Raw genomic sequence first — 20,362 nt, forward strand, 5'->3', positions numbered from 1 at the left:
ACGCTGAACTCTTTGCTCTCACATTTGTGGTGATACTGCTGTTGCACAGATAAACACTTCAGACTGCGTTCAAAAGATAGGTTAATAACTAGATTCGCACAATCAACACACTACAACCACTGTCTCACAAATACCATTTTCTCCCTCTCTCCCTCTCTCTCTCTCTCTGTCTCTCCTACCACTCTCGAAAGAGCTGTTCTTCACTCCTGCTCCAGAGCGTCGGCTGCGGGGTCTCTCCGAAAAGCTCTATCTGCGACGATTTCATCTCAATCGAAGGCAAGGGGCTTTCTCTGTCCGGGTTGCAGATCCGTGGAACAAGATAGTGAAGATGCCGGATGAGATAGTGAAGATGCCGACGACCGCTCGGTTCAAAGTCTCTCTTGACCAGAAATGGCCTGAACTCTTTGCATGAACACCCTCCCTGTACATAACTCCATGTCCCCCCTACATGGCCTTGCTTTTTGAGCCAAAAAATTATCTTAACTTAACAGCCTTTGGTCCTCCCAACCAGCCATGCAAACTCTCTTCACTCAGATTCACCGTGAGCCCCTCCTTCTGTGTTTTCTCTCTTAATACCTCACATTCAATTCTCCAGCCATTCTTCCTTCTTCAAAGATGCTAAGGGGTGATTTGAGAAAGATTTGGCTGCTCTTTCACTTCGTTGGCAAGTTTGATGTAGTTCATATGGGTTTAGGAAAAATATAGTTAGTTAATTTTTTGGCTCAAAAAGCAAAAAGCAAGGCCATGTAGGGGGACATGGAGTTATGTACAGGGTGGTGTTCATGCAAAGAGTTCAGGCCACTTGTGGTCAAGGGAGACTTTGAACCGAGCAGTCGTCGGCATCTTCACTATCTCATCCGGCAGCTTAATCCATGGATCCGCAACCCGGATGGAGAAAGCCCCTCTCCTATAGATGGAGAAATAATTTTTAAAGGGTTTCTTTTTTGAAGAAGGAAGACGGATCTGCTGGATGGGGAAGAGTAGGAAGTAGAAACAGGTGTGCTATTTGTGTCAGGTGGAGGTCAGTGTAATGGTGGAGATGGTGGACAACAGGTGTTATTTTTATCTGAAAGAAAACCAAAGATCTTCATCTTTTAGCATCGTTTTGCATGCTGGCATGGGTTAGAAGAAGGAAACAGCATGTATCGTTGATCTATTTATATTTGATAATTAATTCATTGGATGCTAGACTTGTATGTCTCCTTGCTTAATGCCTCCACTTTGGCAGTTCTTTCACTTAATACCACTATGTTGTAAGCATTCAAAATGGGTCTCCCCTTTGAAGACACCTGCTTTCCTCCTTCCTAGCAATCTCTGGGGCCCTATAAAGGATCATGCCATTGTCTTACCTCTTCAGTAAAAAATATTTACTAAAAAACCTGAACTTGGGATGCAACAAGACTGGACCTTGGAAATTTTTTTTTTTAAATCTTTTAGTCAAGAAGGAAACCAGTGTCTGACCCTTTACAGGGCCTCCAAGACTGATGAAAGGCAAGAAGGTATCCTCAAACTGGAGATCTTGCTTCAAATATTTGCAACAGAATGGAATCTTAACTAAGGCCATCAAGGTGCCATGTGGTAGTGTTATACTGGGCACCACCTGATTAAACCATAATGAGATTTGAACTCAGAATATAAAGAATAAATACTGCAAGTTGTCCAATCCAGTGTCTTTTACACTTCCACTTATCTACCACCCTAGATTAGCACTATTTCTGTTGACCTCAAAAGGATGAAAAGCGAAGGTGATCCCAGCATGATTTGAACCGTATACCCAGGAATTCATATTGGTAGCAGAGTATTTTGTATTTTCAAGAAGAACATATATATTCTACTTTACCTCACCTCACCTCACCAGCAGGTAATACACCACCTGGGTATAATGTTACCTGTGAGTAGTGTTGAGCAGGACACTATATTCTACTTTACTTCATTTCACCAGGTAATAATGTTACTGTATGACACCTTGTGTCCAATTTGAGGATAAATTTCTCTCTCATCTGCTTAATGTCCTAAGGGACCCACCTTTGTCAGTGCTACAATTTAAAGCTACAAACGTTGTTAGTATTGAGTATCAAGTTAGACTTATAATGAAAGGCACTCCACTCATGGCCACACTTTATTTTGAAGTGTGTTGTAGTTTGGATTACACTATCTGTTATGTTCTATTTTATTTTTTTAAAAATGGTGGTGTAAATTTTGTGAAAGTTCACTGCTCTTTCTAGCAAGTTGAGTAACTACAAAAAATGGGTCCCACATAAGTTCCTGAAACTTCAAATTTATACTCTTGGTTGTATATCAAATCATTGAGTTACCCTACTGGAGAGTTTAAATAGCCCAGAACATAATTTTGTGGCCTTATATGGTGTTTTAGGCTTAATATGTTTGTGTTTTTGGTGGTGGTTGTGCCACTGCTTCTACTGTGGTTATCAGTCCAGGATCTGCCATCTCAGGGCAATCAGAATAACAGCTTCATGGACAATTGAAATTGCAGGCCTAAGGAGATTCGTCTGCTTCATAACAGAAAAGTAATTATAATTATCTATGAAGTGAGGATAATTTCCTAAGTGCTTAGTCTGGAAACAAAAATAAAAGAAAAAGTCTATTTGATATGTGTGAAAGTAGCTTTAGAAATAATTTGCTTGACTGTAAGTCTACCTTACGAAATGAGAAAAAGAAAGCCACAAAAGTGTTGTCATGATAGGTAGGGCAATTGAAAGATTATGCACACCATTTTGATATGATATTAATTGGTTAGTTATATAGAACGTTCCACACTCGATATGAACAAAGCAAGATAATGCCAACTATGTACTGCCGAGAAATATCACATTCTAACTCAGCAGGGGTATACTTTCAAAAAATAAAGGAACTGGAGCAGAAAGATTGGAGCCTGGTGCAGCCATCTGGTTCGCCAGTCCTCAGTCAAATCGTCCAATCCATGCTAACATGGAAAGCAGATGTTAAATGATGATAATGATGATGATTTAAATATATATTTTTTTTCAATTTCAGGAATTTTATGAACACACAGAAATTTTGTGGCGAGATAAAGGAGTACAGAATTGTTATGAACGATCTAATGAGTATCAGCTTATTGATTGTGCACAGTAGTGAGTATAGAAATCCTTTTCGCATAATATTCTTCTATTGTTTTCAGCTGCTGTTTTTCTACATTTATTGGTATTTCTAAAACAATTGAACAAATATGCTCCTTATGTATCTAGGTGTGTATATCCGTATGTATGTATGTATGTGTGTGTGCATTTAAGAATGTGCAAAGTGAGCGTGTGTACAGGTGTGCCTAAATATGTGAAAGGGTGTGTATGAATGTGTGTAGGTGTGTGACTGGGTTATAAGAAAGTGCTCTGTGTTTGTGTGTGTGTAAAAAGATTGTTCTAGATATGGTTGAGGTGGAAGCTGTGCTCCAGTGGATATTGAACTTTTGCTTTGTAGAGGATCAGATCAGCTCCTGCTCAAGACTGAAGCTCTTTGTGATTCTGAAGACAAATTTTTTTTGTTTGCTTGAGGGAGAGGAGAGAGATATTTATTTGTCTTTGTAAAATGTGTAGAATATTGAATCTGTGGATCTCATGCAGACATTTGTGCTGCCACCTATATAGTGAATAGTGTATCCAACCATCTTGTTCTTGGTCTACCCCTAGGTCTTGTGTCCATGTTAGCTCAGCTTGAAGGATCCGTCTCCTGATATTTTTCTTGTGACATTCTGATCGCATGCCTGTAGTACCAGAGCTGTGACCTCAATGCAGAGATATAGTGACTCAGCCTGGAGATTCTTTGATCTCCAAGCTAAACATCCTGTCAAGTAACATTACCGCAGACATTCTTTTGTTATATAAGCTCTCACCTTATTTGGCAATTTCCATGGAAATTCAAAAGATGACGAAGAATATCTAAACTGAGGTACATACTGGAGGGGATAATTATAAGCTAGGCCTTTGTAACAGCTTCAAGGCCACCCTTGCCCTCCACTCCAGACAAAACAATGCTTTAAGGTTTACAGTATTTATTTAGTGACACCAAAGCTTAATGCACAGAAGATCCCTCCTAGACAGTTGCCTAATTAAGAAACGGGGATAATAAACCATAGTACATAATTAGGATTTGTTTAATTAAATACGAGCAAAACGCCCCCCGTCCAATGGATGGTGCTGAATCATATCTGCTGAATAAAAAGCAATCAGTGTTTTCTTTTCATTAAAAAATAATTAAGCATGCCTTTATTTCAATAAAATATTTGGTTTTGTTAAACGAAGTTAAAGCAAAAAAAGAAAAAAGAATCTTCTCGAGAAACCAAATAGTCTTTCCTTCCTTCATGCCAAGTTTGAAGAAAATATCTCTTTTGCATCTTACTTTTTTGGTCTCTTAAACATACTGCATTTTGTGGCATTATTTCAAGCCAACCGGCTATTTTCGCGCAAACTGCACATGCATTTTTCTCGCGTACGCGTAATATCGATCGCAACAGCTGATGTACTTGTGTGTACAAATGTACCTTCCCACGGCTTTATCGATCACGAGCTCGCAGAAATGTTAGCATGCTAGGCGAAATGCTTAGCGATATTTCGTCTGCCATTACGTTCTGAGTTCAAATTCCGCCGAGGTTGACTTTGCCTTTCATCCTTTCAGGGTCGATTAAATAAGTACCAGTTACACACTGGGGTCGATGTAATCGACTTAATCTGTTTGTCCGTCCTTGTTTGTCCCCTCTGTGTGTATCTTCTTGTGGGCAGTAAAGAAATAGGTATTTCGTCTGTCTTTACATTCTGAATTCTTACCCGGAATAGATTTTCGTAATTTTTTTCAAGATTTATACAAGCCCTGATACCGTCGGTACCTATTTATCAAATTTGAGTGCAATCGGATGGAGGATGCCCGAGATCCTACAAGACACACACACACTGACAGACAAAATGGATTTTATATAATAGATATTGTATTTTATTCCAAAAATTTTGAAAATAATGGAGAATTTTATACATTACCATTGTCTTTATTAACATAATGTTTGGAACATAAATGAACATGAAATTCTGATGCAGGGTCTTAATTTAAATTACTTTAAAGGTTTTGTTACCATATTTTTGTTTAAAATATATTGTCTTTGTTTTTACCAGTAATTTTTAAAATAATGAAGAAATTACTAAAATAACTTTGTCGTTAATTAACTGGCATTTGGAACATATATTAACATATTGCTTTAAACCTTTAGCTAAATTTATTTTACTGAATTTTTCATTATTTTCAAATTTAATGGAAACAAAAGCAGTTTCAACGGAAACAATAAATGCTGAAACGTGGTTAAAATTAAATCACACACACACACATGCATGTGGATGTGCGTGTGTGTGTGTGTGTATAGCGATGCCAGGCTGGTTTGACTGGCTCCCGTGCTGTGGTTACATAGAAAGAAACAGCCAAACATGGCTGTTGCCAGTGCCCCTTGACTGGCTCCCGTGCCAGTGGCATGTTAAAAGCACTGTCCGAACATGACCGATGCCAGGCCCACCTGACTGGCTCCTGTGCTGGTGGCATGTAAAAAGGACCCACTACACTCTCGGAGTGGTTGGCGTTAGGAAGGGCATCAAGCTGTAGAAACATTGTCAGATCAGATTGGAGCCTGGTGCAGCCATCTGGCTTTCCATACCTCAGTCAAACCGTCCAACCCATGCCAGCATGGAAAGCGGACATTAAGCGATGATGATGATGATGATGATATATATATAATAAATAATAAATGCACCCTTTTAAAGCTTAGCCAGGCTCATGGGCCCGGTTTCCCGGTTTCTATGGCGTATGTGTTCCCCAGCTGGATGGGACACCAGTCTGTCACAGCGTTACTCATTTTTGCCAGCTGAGTGGACTGGAGCAATGTAAAATGACGTGTTTTGCTCAAGAACACGTGTCACCTGGTCCAGGAATTGAAACGACAATTTTATGATCATGATGCTGACGCCCTAACCACTAAGCCACGTGCCTCCACATGTGTGTGTGTGTGTGTGTAGGAACAGGCATGACTGCATGGTAAGAAGTTTGGTTCCTGACCATATGGTCTTGGGTTCAGTCCCCCTGCATGGCACCTTGGACAAGTGTCTTCAGGCTTTTCAAAGCCTTTTGAGTGGATTTGGTAGACAGAAACTGAAAGAAACCTGTGGTGTGTGTGCGTGCATGTCTCCCACCATCACTTGACAACCAGTGTTGGTATGATCATGTCCCCTCAATAACTTAACAGTGCGGCAAAAGAGTGTGATAAAATAAATATCAGGCTTTCAAAAAATAAGTGCCGGAGACAATTTGTTCAGCTTAGCTTCTTCCGAGTAGTGCTCCAGCATGGCCATGGCCTAATGACTGAAATACATAAAAGATAAAAGATGTGTGTGTGTGTTTTTGTGCATATATGTGTGTGTATGTATATATGTTTTTGTGTGTATGTATATGTTTTTGTGTGTATGTATATATGTGTTTGTATGTGTATGTATATATAGGTTTTTGTATGTGTATATATATGTATTTGTGTGTGTTTGTATATATATGGTTTTATGTGTATGTATATATATTTTTGTGTGTGTTTGCATATGTTTTTGTATGTGTATGTATATATGTTTGCATGTGTAATGCACGCATACACACGCACACACTCACAATCACACGAAATGGACTCGGACATTGAGAACGATGCCTTGGAGACGGGGGGGGGCATGGATGCTGGCAACAGTGTGTCGGTTGTAAACCGATTGTGTCTCGCTCTCTTGTCTGTTGTCTTTATGTAAGGACAAACAAACCGTGTATATCGCAGGGGAAGGAGCTGTGGTAGATCGATGAAGTGTCTGGGACTCAGCTTGTTGTTGTTGTTGCTGTTGCTGCTGTTGTTGTTGTTGCTATCACCATGACATCAATGGTGATGATGATGATGATGGTGAGGTGTTTATAAGACAGTTGAGGATAATAATTGGTGTGTGCTCATTCTTATGTAGGTGTGTTTGTGTGTATATCATTCACACAGACAGTCCATTTCAGAGAAGGGGGTGGCTGGTGTGTATGTATGAAGGAATCATAGAATGGGTGTGTGTTGTGTGCGCAGTAATATAGTGTTACAAATTAATAACGATGAATTAAACTTGACTGCTCTCGCAAACGAGAATACTAAAAACAAACCCGACTGCTCTCGAAAATTAAGTAAAAAAAAAAAAAACAGGAAAAACAATTCAGAATCCTTGTCTGGTACCGGATCGATCCCAAAATCTGATTAGAGCACCAGCCAAACATGGGTGATGCCAGTGCCCCTTGACCGGCTCCTGTGCCAGTGGCATGTAAAAAGCACTGTCCGAACGTGGCTGATGCCAGTGCCGCTTCACTGACTCCCGTGCCAGTCATCATCATCATCATCGTTTAACGTCCGCTTTCCATGCTAGCATGGGTTGGACGGTTCAACTGGGGTCTGGCAAGCTCGAAGGCTGCACCAGGCCAGTCAGATCTGGCAGTGTTTCTACAGCTGGATGCCCTTCCTAACGCCAACCACTTCGAGAGTGTAGTGGGTGATTTTTGCCAGTGGCATGTAAAAATCACTGTCCAAACATGGTTGATGCCAGTGCCGCTTGACTGGCTCCCGTGCCAGTGGCATGTAAAAATCACTGTCCAAACGTGGTTGATGCCAGGCCCACCTGACTGGCTCCTGTGCTGGTGGCATGTAAAAAGCACCCACTACACTCTCGAAGTGGTTGGCATTAGGAAGGGCATCAAGCTGTAGAAACATTGTCAGATCAGATTGGAGCCTGGAGCAAGCATCTGGCTTTCCATACCTCAGTCAAACTGTCCGACCCATGCCAGCATGGAAGGCGGACATAAAGCGATGAAGATGTGTGTGTGTCTGTGTGTGTAGGAGCAGGCATGACTGAATGGTAAGAAGTTTGGTTCCTGACCATATGGTCTTGGGTTCAGTCCCACTACATGGCACCTTGGACAAGTGTCTTCAGGGCTTTTGAGTGGATTTGGTAGATAGAAACTGAAAGAAACCTGTCGTGTGTGTATGTGCATGTCTCGTGCCAGACATGAGGCCAAACATCCCTGAAAGATTCGTCTGAATCCATCTGGCGGTTCTTGAGATATCTTGTCCACGGACAATCAAACAAACACTACTGGAAACAATACCCCTGCCTTTGCTGAGGCAGGGCTAATAATGATAATAATAATCTTTTCTACTATAGGCACAGGGCCTGAAATTTTGGGTGAGAGGGCTAGTTGATTACATCGACCCCGGTGCTCATCTGGGACTTATTTTATCAATCCTGAAAGCATGAAAGTATGTACTTGGCATAATTTGAACCCAGAACATAAAGCTGGATAAAATGCTGCTAGGCATTTTGTCCAGCATGCTAACGATTCTGCCAACTCGCTGCCTTAATTATTTTTACTATGGGCTCAAAGTATGAAATTTTGGGGGAGGAGCCTAGTCGATCACATCAACACCAGTGCTCATCTGGTACTCTCTCTCTTTTACTTGTTTCAGTCATTCGACTGCGGCCATGCTGGAGCGCCGCCTTTAGTTGAGCAAATTGACCCCAGGACTTGTTCTTTGTAAACCTAGTACTTATTCTATCAGTCTCTTTTACTTGTTTCAGTCATTTGACTGTGGCCATGCTGAAGCACAGCCTTCAGTTGAGCAAATTGACCCCAGGACTTATTCTTTGTAAACCTAGTACTTATTCTGTCGGTCTCTTTTGCTGAACTGCTAAGTTACGGGGATGTAAACACACCAGCATTGGTTGTCAAGCGATGTTGGGGACAAACACACACACAAACACATACACACACACACATATATATATATATATATATATATATATATATACATATATATGATGGGCTTCTTTCAGTTTCCATCTACCAAATCAACTCATAAGGCTTTGGTCTGCCCAAGGCTATAGTAGAAGACACTTGCCCAAGGTGTCACACAGTGGGACTGAACCTGGAACCATGTGGTTGGTAAGCAAGCTACTACCACACAGCCACTCCTACTGTGGCACAAGGCCTGCGTTTTAAAAAGGAGTGCAGTTTAGTCAAATACATCAACCCCTTGTACTTGGTTTTGTAGATTGTGAAAGGCAAAGTTGACCTCAGTAAGATTTGAACTCGGGATGCAAAGAACCACAAGTTCCGCTAAGCAATTTGCTTCACATGCTAATGATTCTGCCACCTTGCCTGTTTGACAGCAGCATGCTTCAACTGATGCCCCACATCACCTGTTGCTGGATACCCCTCCCCGGGGGCACAAAATCTTGTACTGCTATATTTAGAGAAGTGGGAACGAACCCCAGTACTTGAGTGTGACTTTATTTTATTGGCCCCCCAAAAGCAGCATTCCCCATCCTTCTTTTAAACCAGTTTCATACAAGACAGTTTTTCCATAGTCCAAGGGAATCATGGGCATAGTAAAACACAATGTACAGAGATTACAAGGGGACAAAGTTCTTGGGATTGGGCATAGTGATTAGTGTGGTGGGTAGCAGACATAAGCACCCTCTCAGACCCCTCGCAGCACATCCAAGATGTGACAGCTAAAAATGAGGAAGGGCTGTACTTGTACATGGCTGGTATGCATTTATAGATGAGTAGACTGGACCATGGTGAAATGAAGTGCCTTGCTCAAGAATATAATGCACTGCCTGGTCCAAGAACTGAACCCTCAATCTTATATAATTATTATTATTATTATTATATCATGAACCAACATGAAAATTTGTTAGGCACAGGAGTGGCTGTGTGGTAAGTAGCTTGCTTACCAACCACATGGTTCCAGGTTCAGTCCCACTGTGTGGCACCTTGGGCAAGTGTCTTTTACTATAGCCTCGGGCCGACCAAAGCTTTGTGAGTGGATTTGGAGACGGAAACTGAAAGAAGCCCGTCATATATATATATATATATATATATATATATATGTGTGTGTGTGTGTGTGTGTTTGTGTGTGTCGCCCTCAACATCACTTGACGACTGATGCTGGTGTGTTTACGTCCCCGTAACCTAGCGGTTCAGCAAAAAAAATGTCCGATAAAATAAGTACTAGGCTTACAAAGAATAAGTCCTGGGGTCGATATGCACGACTAAAGGCGGTGCCCCAGCATGGCCACAGTCACATGACTGAAACAAATAAAAAGAGTAAAAGAGAGTAAAGACTATAGTTTAAATGTCAATGTTTTTTTCGTGCTTGAATGGGTTGGACAGAATTTGGTTGAGGCTACCATAGAATGCTGGGAAGGATGGGCATGTCTGGGTGGTGGAGGTCCAAGACTAGTCACCTCCAAGGAACAGAGGTCAGTGTAGTAGTGATAAAAAAACAAAAAGACAAATAGAAGACTTTGGAGTGTGCCAGAGGCTCACGTGTGTCCGTTTGTGATGGAGTGTCATTTATTCAAGTGGCTCTTCTCCGGATGTAATCCAAGATGTCACATATACACAGACACACAAGTGCCTGAACACATGAACACTTACGCCCACACACATACCAGGCTTTCTTTAGTTTTTTCCCTCAACCAAATCCATTCGCAAGACTTTGCTCCGTCGAGGACTTTTGTAGAAAACATCTGGCCCAAGATGCAGCTGAACAGTAGGACTGAACCCGAAACCACATGGTTTGAAGCAGATCACACAGTCTTACCTGGTTTTCGCTGATTGCTTCTGGCTCCTATGCAGTCGTGAGCAAATGTTGATAAACCTTCAGCATGTCCATCCTTAACCCAGAGAAATGTTGAGAATGTGATTTGCCATTGAGAGGTTAGGGCTGCACAGCTGTCAGCTGATACTCATTTGCAGTAGAGTGGACTGGTGTAATGTGAAGTCAAGTGCCCTGCTCAAGAACACAATGTATTGCCTAGTCCAGGAAAGGAAACCATAAACTTACAATCAGAGCCTTACATCCTAATTACTTCACTCTTCACTCTTTACTCTTTTACTCTTTTACTTGTTTCAGTCATTTGACTGCGGCCATGCTGGAGCACCACCTTTTAGTCGAGCAAATCGACCCCGGGACTTATTCTTTGTAAGCCCAGTACTTATTCTATCGGCCTCTTTTGCCGAACCGCTAAGTGACGGGGACGTAAACACACCAGCATCGGTTGTCAAGCAATGCTAAGGGGACAAACACAGACACACAAACACACACATGCATATATATATATACATATATACGACAGGCTTCTTTCAGTTTCCGTCTACCAAATCCACTCACAAGGCATTGGTCGGCCCGGGGCTATAGCAGAAGACACTTGCCCAAGATACCATGCAGTGGGACTGAACCCAGAACCATGTGGTTCGTTAGCAAGCTACTTACCATACAGCCACTCCTGCGCCTACACACAACAAACACACACACACACACATACATACACATATATATTTATGAATGTGTAGGCACAGGCGTGGTTGTGTGGTATGATGGTTTGTTTTCCAACCATATGATTTTCTGGTTCAATCCCACTGCATGACATCGTTGCCATGTGCCTTCTCCTGTAGCCTTGAGCCAACGAAAGCTTTGTGGGTGGATTTGGTCAACAGAAACTGTGGGAGTCCATATAGAAGAAGGCTGTGAGATGGGGTTTTGGGGTTTCTGTCCTCATTTAGGTTGAGGTCAAGGATCAAGGGTTATCATGTGTTTGTTTGTTCCCCACCATTGCTTAACAAGTGGCTGTTGGTTTGTTTATGTCCCTGAAACTTGGTGATTGTGCAAGAGACTGATAAAAAAAAAATATATATTCTGTATGTGATTTGTTTCGCTGAACCCTATAAGGCGATGCCCCAGCTTGGCCGCAGTCCAATGACTGAAGCAACGAAAATATGAAAGATATATATTTGATTTGATTCCTGGCTTCCACCCAGGCAACCTGGGTTCAATTCCTGGCATAGAGACACATATTTTGATAGGCACAGGCATGGCTGTGTGGTAAGAAGCTTGCTTCCCAGCCACTTGATTCTGAGTTCAGTCCCACTGCGTGGCACCTTGGTCAAGTGTCTTCTACAATAGCCTCGGGCCAACCCAAGACTTGTGAGTGGATTTGGTAGACGGAAACTGAAAGAAGTCCGTCATATATATATATATCTATACGTATGTATGTATTTATGTGTGTGTGTGTGTGTGTCTGTGTTTGTCCCCCACCCCCTCACCACTTGACAACTGGTATTAGTGCGTTCCTGTAACTTAGCAGTTCAGCAAAAGAGACCTATAGAATAAGCACTAGGCTTAAAAGATAAGGGATCTTTTCAGTTTGAACAGCAGTTTTTTCTAGCGGTGTCATATGAAGTTGTCACCCATAATTATGACCCTAGTATCGATCTATTTATTGCATTTCAATCTGTTTTAGAGTTAGGGTTAGGGGTGGGGGGAAGGGTATCTTTTTTTCTTCACGAATGTAAATAAACCCAATCTGTTTCTTAAACGAGGGACATATTCATACGGCACAGAATGTTTTCACCTCAATAGACGTCATTGATTGGTTGAAATTGCAGAAATTGAAGGGAAAAAACAACAAATATCTTACAAACTATAGAATTTTCTCAATAAAGCCAAGAGAAAAAGATGTTTTATAAACACATTCTACCAGTATACGAAGTTTAAAAGTGTTTAGGTACTCTCTTTACTCTTTTACTCTTTTACTTGTTTCAGTCATTTGACTGCGGCCATGCTGGAGCACCGCCTTTAATCGAGCAACTCGACCCCGGGACTTATTCTTTTGTAAGCCCAGTACTTATTCTATCAGTCTCTTTTGCCGAACTGCTAAGTAACGGGAACATAAACACACTAGCATCGGTTGTCAAGCAATGCTAGGGGGACAAACACAGACACACAAACACACACACGCATATATATATATATACATATATACGACGGGCTTCTTTCAGTTTCCGTCTACCAAATCCACTCACAAGGCTCTGGTCGGCCCGAGGCCATAGCAGAAGACACTTGCCCAAGGTGCCACGCAGTGGGACTGAACCCGGAACCATGTGGTTGGTAAACAAGCTACTTACCACACACCCACTCCTACGTGGAAATTATTTTAAAAAACTGCCGTTCAAACCGAAAAGATCCAAGATAAGTCCTGGGATCGATTTGTTTGGCTAACATACTTCGAGGCGGTGCTCCAACACGGCCACAGTCAAATGACTGAAAAAAGAATAAAAGAATAGAGAGATAATTAGGTGGTGCTCCAGCATGGCCACGGTGACTGGCTGAAACCAATGCAGAAATGAAATATTTGATCAGTGCCCTACTCACGCCACTCTTTGTCTGCTGACTGTCTTATTGTTCATAAGTAAATACTTTCTTCCACTCTAAATGGTTCCACCCCCCGCCTCCCTCCCTGTCTACAGACGATGTGTGTGTGGGGGGAGGAAGAGGCTTTTCTCCTCCCTTCATTAGAGAGAGAGAGAAAGAGAGAGAGAGCTAGTGTGAATCAATATCAACCAGTCTGCCTCTAAACCACCACCACCACCATCATTATTATGATTACTATCACAGCCATCATTACTACTACTACTACTACTACTACCCATCTGTCTACCTCTGTATCTATCTATCTCTCTATCTATCTATCTATCTGTCTACACACACACACACAACACACACACACATATATATATATATATATATATATATATATATATATACACACACACACACATACACATACATACACACACAATTATGTGTGTGTGTTGTGTTGGTCAGTGGCTGCCAGTCTGTCCACTGAATATGTCTGGACATGTCTCTAAATATTGTTGCTATTGGTAACCAATAGCAACACTACGGAAGGCGGCTGTGAGATGGGGTTTTGGGGTTTCTGTCCCCGGTTTAGGTTGAGATCAAGGATCAAGGGTTATCATGTGGCGGCGGCGGCTGGAAGTGGATTGAGGGGTGTGAAGGACCCCAAGGTTTAAATATTTGGTCTCGAGGGGGGGGGGGCTTTGTTTTAAAGCAAATTTTTTCATCTGACATTTCTTATCTCATTTCTTATAATTGTCGTTGTTGTTGCAGTCATCATCATCACAATCACCATCATCATCGTCTTCATTGCCAGTGTCTTGTTGTTAGCATGCTGAACAAAATCCTTTGTGACCTTACTTCAAGTTTTACCTTCTGAGCTCAAATTCTATCAAGGTTGACTTTGTCCCTCGTCCTTTCAGGGTTGATAAAATAAGCATTGACTTGAGCACTGGGATCAGTGTAATCTATTATCTCCCTCCCCACACACCATTTATCTGAGGCTTTATGTAGCTATGATGCAGCCTCACCTGGAATTTGCATCACCGGTCTGAAACCCCTATCTTGCCCAGGATATTAATAATCTGGAAATCGTTCGGTGACGTGCAACCAAGAGAATATGCTCCATCAGGCATTTGCCATATTCTGAACGCCTTACTTCCCTGGGCATGGATACATTGAAACTCCGACGCCTGACAGCTGACTTGGCAGACACTCATAAAATTATTAACCATCTTACAAACAATAACTGAGCACCTTTTCAAACTCCACCTGTCTAACACCCGTGGACATGTTTACAAAGTCAGAAAACAGCACAGCTCCCATGACTTCAGGAAACATTTTTTTCACGCTAAGAGTTGCTAAAGCATGGAACAAACTGCCGGCATCAGTTGTTAGTTGTCGGAGCACTGCATCCTTCAAAACTTCCATGCTTCCTGAGATTCGCCAACACTACACCTGATTTTCTCCCCTCCATACACACACAAGCATGTATCTGACCCATGCATTGTTCACTTCCCAGACATTTCTACATTACTGCATATGCTTTATACGCACTTTCTGACAAGTTGTGGTGCACCTGAGCACTGTATACAATAATTTCATTATATATTATATATTACTATCATCATAATTGCCCTCATTATACTTGTAACCACCACCACCATCATCATCATCACCATCACAACACTCAACATCATCATTTCCAATTTTATGAATGCTTACAGTAGAAAGGATTGTTGTTGTATTTTGTCCTTTGATGTTGTTCTGAGTGTTTTGAGCCATTGTTATCAATAAGATAAATAATTATTACGTTGTTGCAATAACCACAATGGTCCTTGCTTCAGTTTTAGCTTCTGAAAGCAAATCCTTGCACCTTGTGGAATTCACTCCATAACATAATCTGACAGTTGGGGGAAGTGGGCATGTGCTTGTGAGTGGTCCCACATCAGAATTGTAGAGGCTGGAGATTTCACCCTCCATCCAAATTTATGATACCAGAGCCTTGAAACCTAGTTGAAAACTAGTTCCCAGTCTTTACCTGCTGTTTATGACAGAGCCTGAAGATTCTGCCATCATAACCCTCTCAGGAATAGTGAGTTTGAAAATGTGTGAATAATTATTTTTAACGTTTTTAATACCAACCCGTCTATGATAACCCCGAGTTCTATGATAAAACTTCCTGTTTTTAAGTGATCAAAATTTAAATGTTTCATCAAATTTTATGTAAATTTAAGTTCCAAACACCAGCTAATTAATAAGTTATTTTAGGAAATTCTTCGTTATTTTCAGAATTAACTAAAACAAATGTAGTGTATTTCAATAGAAATTTGGTAACAAAAGGGTCAAGGTAGCAAGCATTTAAACTGGCCATATCTGGCTCAAATATTCTTCCTGTTTTGTGTTCAAACTCTCCAGACCTGGCCTCTCACACTTTCTCTACAATGTCATTATAAAAATAAAACAATCATATCGTTGAAATCTTAAAGCTACAAGATCATGCATATTTAACTCGTTAGCGTTCAGGTTACGCTGTCAAATGTAATGCTGGGAGGGCATCCTAGCGTTAGGAAGGGCATCCAGCTGTAGAAACTCTGCCAGATCAAGATTGGAGCCTGGTGCAGCCATCTGGTTCGCCAGCCCTCAGTCAAAATCGTCCAACCCATGCTTGCATGGAAAGTGGATGTTAAACGATGATGAGGATGATGGGATGTCAGGAAGGGCATCGCTGTTACACTTCCAGAAGGGAAGGGTCTTCCTTTGATTCTGACATGCAATGTCTGTGCAAGACCCTGCCTCAGTAAAGCTGGACTCATGAGTCATCTTTGTAGTCATAAAACGAGACAGATGAGTGACAACCTGGCCACTGGTGGTGGTGTAACACACCATACTAATCATATCTGTCGGGCATGTGGAAGAGAGTGTAATTCGGCAGGAGGACTTAAACGACATGCAAAGGTACATGAAGCCCAGTTACAACTGCAGCCGGCTATTGCCGGTAAAGGTTTTAGCTGCCAATTCTGTTCAAGACATTGTAGATCTTTAGCTGGGCTAAAAAGTCACATTCGATCACAGCACCAGTAACAGTTAAGCTTTGTACAATGGCCATACTCAATAACGAGGGGGCAGCCATAATCATGTACATACATACTCACACACACAACGGGTTTCTCCCAGTCTCTCTCTACCAAATCCACTTACAAGGCTTGGTTTGGTTGACCTGTTGCTATATCAGAAAACACTTGCCCTAGGTGCCACAGGATTGAACTCAAAACCATACGGTTATTAACCCTTTCGTTACTGTATTTATTTTGAGATGCTCTGTGTTTCTTTCAATTACTTTAAATATAACAAAGAATTTAGTAAAATAACTTAGTTATCAATTGCAGCGTGGAAGGTGTTTATAAGCCATTTAAGAAACACACAAAAGCCGTTTGATTCACTTCAACATTTAAGTTTAATTTGTCAAATTAAACTTAAATGTTGAAGTGAATCGAACGGCTTTTGTGTGTTTCTTAAATGGCTTATAAACACCTTCCACGCTGCAATTGTTTTCGTTTCAGCACACGATCTCAGATCAAATTACTTGCTATGCGAGTACATCTCCGTAAAAAACTTAGTTATCATTAAGCTAGTGTTAGGAACATAAATTGTGACTGAGGTTTGGTGGAAGATTTTAATTCAAAACTTATGAAAACAAGACATTTGTACTACAGAGCCAGAGCCGGTTTCAGCCGGGTTGGTAACGAAAGGGTTAAACCATGTTCTTAGGACACAGCCATGCTTGCACTAAGAAAAATGCTATCAGTGTTTCATTGTTTGCAGAGAGAGAAAGTTGTTGTGGCCATTGTGTAGGTCTTACCTTTCAATATGTTGTCTTAAACTTATTAAATTGTTGAACTGTTTTGAGTATGACGGCAGGTGTTTTTCAATTAGAACAAGAATGACAAACACATATCTTAATATATCTATGTTTGTCCATTATGAGTAACACAATGGCCTGAGACTGTTTTTAATTCCTTTGCTTCTTCTCTCGTTTACTTTATCCACAAGCTAATCACTAAATGACATGTAAATTATTATTAAAGCATGGCTGCTTGTCAGTTCGGTCGTTTCCTATTGTTTTTAACATTTAGCTGTGGAATCGTGGAGAAACCTTGGAGCAGCCTGGCTAAACGTTGACTCATACTTGCTCTGATTGTGGACTAGTTTTGAGTTCAATTCTTACATGGAGGACTGATATGAAAAAATGGATCTTTTCCGTTTGAACGGCAGTTTTTTTCTAGCGGTGTCATATGAAATTGTCACCCATAATTAAGACCCTAGTATCGATCTATTTGCATTTCAATCTGTTTTAGGGTTAGGGTTAGTTAGGGTTAGGGGTGGGGGAAGGGTATCTTTTTTTCTTCAAGCTCTTCAAGCCATAGACTTCACTCCGGCACAGACATTCATGAGGGTTGGAAACAAGAAACAAAGAGTCTCTGCTTTCAATAGCATATGCATGTGTGTATATATGTGTATGTGTATATGTGTGTGTGTATGTGTATATGTGTGTGTGTATGTGTATATATATATGTATATATGGATATGTGCATATGTATGTAGCTGTGTGGTAAGTAGCTTGTTTACCAACCACATAGTTCCGGGTTCAGTCCCACTGCGTGGCACCTTGGGCAAGTGTCTTCTACTATAGCCTCAGGCCGACCAATGCCTTGTGAGTGGATTTGGTAGACGGAAACTGAAAGAAGCCTGTCGTATATATGTATATATATATATGCGTGTGTGTGTTTGTGTGTCTGTGTTTGTTCCCCTAGCATTGCTTGACAACCGATGCTGGTGTGTTTATGTCCCCGTCACTTAGCTTACAAAGAATAAGTCTCGGGGTCGAGTTGCTCGATTAAAGGCGGTGCTCCAGCATGGCTGCAATTAAAATGACTGAAACAAGTAAAAAAAGAGAATATAAATATGTGCCAGATCAAGATTGGAGCCTGGTGCAGCCTTCTGGTTCGCCAGTCTTCAGTCAAATCATCCAACCCGTGCTAGCATGGAAAGCAGACGTTAAACGATGATAATAATGGATATGTGTTTATGTATATATATATATATATATATATATATATATAATATATATATATATATATATATACATATATATAAGTATGTACATATATGTTATAAATGTTTTTTGTATATGTGTGTAAATATGTGTGTGTGTATGTGATTATGTATATGTTTATATAAGTATATGAAGATATAAGGTTATTAAGATATGTATATAAGGTTTCTTGTGACATAATTTAAAAAAAGACGAGGTGTTATCTCGTTCCATCATTTCTATATTACATAATCATATTAAAGGATTGTTACAACATTTCTGTGATAAAGTAAAATAATAAAAAAACAAAACAAAACGTCCACCCACCCTTACATTCCACAATCACCATCACCACCCATCAAAGAAAAAAATAGAAGTATATATATATAAAAGAATAATGCAGCGAAAATTCCATTTTTTTTTTAATGATTTTTAAGAATATTTTACTTACTACTAAAGATAAGAAATTGACACATTGCAGATGTGATGCACCTGGTTTTGTAGTATTGGTACATTTTGCATTTGTTGTAGTACAAGTGTAGTTGTGATTCAGCAATGGTGTATAATATGTTTACGTGGCAGAGTTACAGTTGTGGTACATGGGAAGTTGTGCTGCATTTGCAGTTGTGTGATGGCCCTGCAGTTTTCCATGCAGTTACTGTGTTGTGCAGTGCCATGCTTGCAGTTGTGATGGCCCTGCATTTTTCTATGCACTTGCTGTGTTGTGCAGTGCTGTGCTTGCAGTTGTGATGGCCCTGCAGTCTTCCATGCGCTTGCTGTGTTGTGCAGCACTGCATGCAGTTGTGATGGCTCTGCAGTTTAGCATGCACTTGCTGTGTTGTGCAGCGCTGTGCTTGCAGTTGTGATGGCTTATCTGATACTCTCTTTTCATACATACATACATATATATGTATGTATGTATGTGTGTGTATATGTTTGTGTGTCTGTGTTTGTCCCCCCCCGCAACATTGCTTGACAACTGATGCTGGTGTGTTTACATCCCCCCAACTTAGCGGTTCAGCAAAAGAGACCGATAGAATAGGTACTAGGCTTACAATGAATAAGTCCTGGGGTCGATTTGCTCGACTAAAGGCGTTGCTCCAGTATGGCCACGGTCACATGATTGAAACATCTACACAGCCTGGCTTGTGCCTAAACTTGAATTCTTGTTTCTCTTACTCGGTTGTGTGCAAAATCGGTTGGATCTTTTCGGTTTGAACGGCAGTTTTTTCTAGCAGTGTCATATGAAATTGTCACCCATAATTATGACCCTAGTATCAATCTATTGCATTTCAATCTGTTTTAGGGTTAGGGGTGGGGGGAAAGGTATCTTTTTTTTTCCTTCAGAAATGTAAATAAACCCAATCTGTTTCTTAAACGAGGGACATATTCATACAGCACAGAATGTTTTCGCCTCAATAGACGGTCATTGATTGGTTGAATTTGCAGAAATTGAAGAAAAAAAACAACAAATATCTTACAAACTATAGAATTTTCTCAATAAAGCCAAGAGAAAAATATGTTTTATAAACACATTCTGCCAGTATGCGAAGTTCAAAATTTTTTAGTTACGTGGAAATTATTTATAAAAAACTGCCGTTCAAACCGAAAAGATCCAATCAGTTTTTACTCTCCCTGCGATGTCCCTTGTGACAAATAAACTCTCTCCTGCTGCCGCTCACCACAGATTGAGAATTATAATCAAACAATTGTCTTGCATCTTGTCTCAATCTTTCTTTTGATTTCTCTGGAAAAGACAAAGAAATAATAATAATAATGAATTGTGGAAAGTCGGAGGAGTTTAAATTACAATAATTAAAACAACATTCCGTTATAGTTCTGTCAAATAATAATTGTTCTTGTCGAGAAGCCACAAATTACTGTTGTTCTGTTTTGTCTATTTTTTTTTATACATTTTTAAAAAAAATTTCTTAAATAAAAGATGGCAAATAAAGAAGAAAAAAAAAACTTCCTTTTTTTTTTCCTCTTTTTTTTTCTAT

The 20,362-nt window shown here is 40.5% G+C and overlaps 1 protein-coding gene across 1 annotated transcript in view; it reads left to right on the top strand.

The window, feature by feature from the left end:
* Window positions 1-20,362, top strand: part of LOC115221366 (guanine nucleotide-binding protein G(s) subunit alpha) — a 171,125-nt gene that overhangs the window by 69,388 nt on the left and 81,375 nt on the right. Inside the window, exon 5 of the mRNA XM_029791539.2 lies at window positions 3,016-3,113. Coding sequence (XP_029647399.1) covers window positions 3,016-3,113 — 98 coding nt within the window. The remainder of the gene's footprint in view (window positions 1-3,015; window positions 3,114-20,362) is intronic.

This window comes from Octopus sinensis, linkage group LG18 (assembly GCF_006345805.1).
Source record: "Octopus sinensis linkage group LG18, ASM634580v1, whole genome shotgun sequence".
NCBI classification, from domain to species: Eukaryota; Metazoa; Mollusca; class Cephalopoda; order Octopoda; family Octopodidae; genus Octopus; species Octopus sinensis.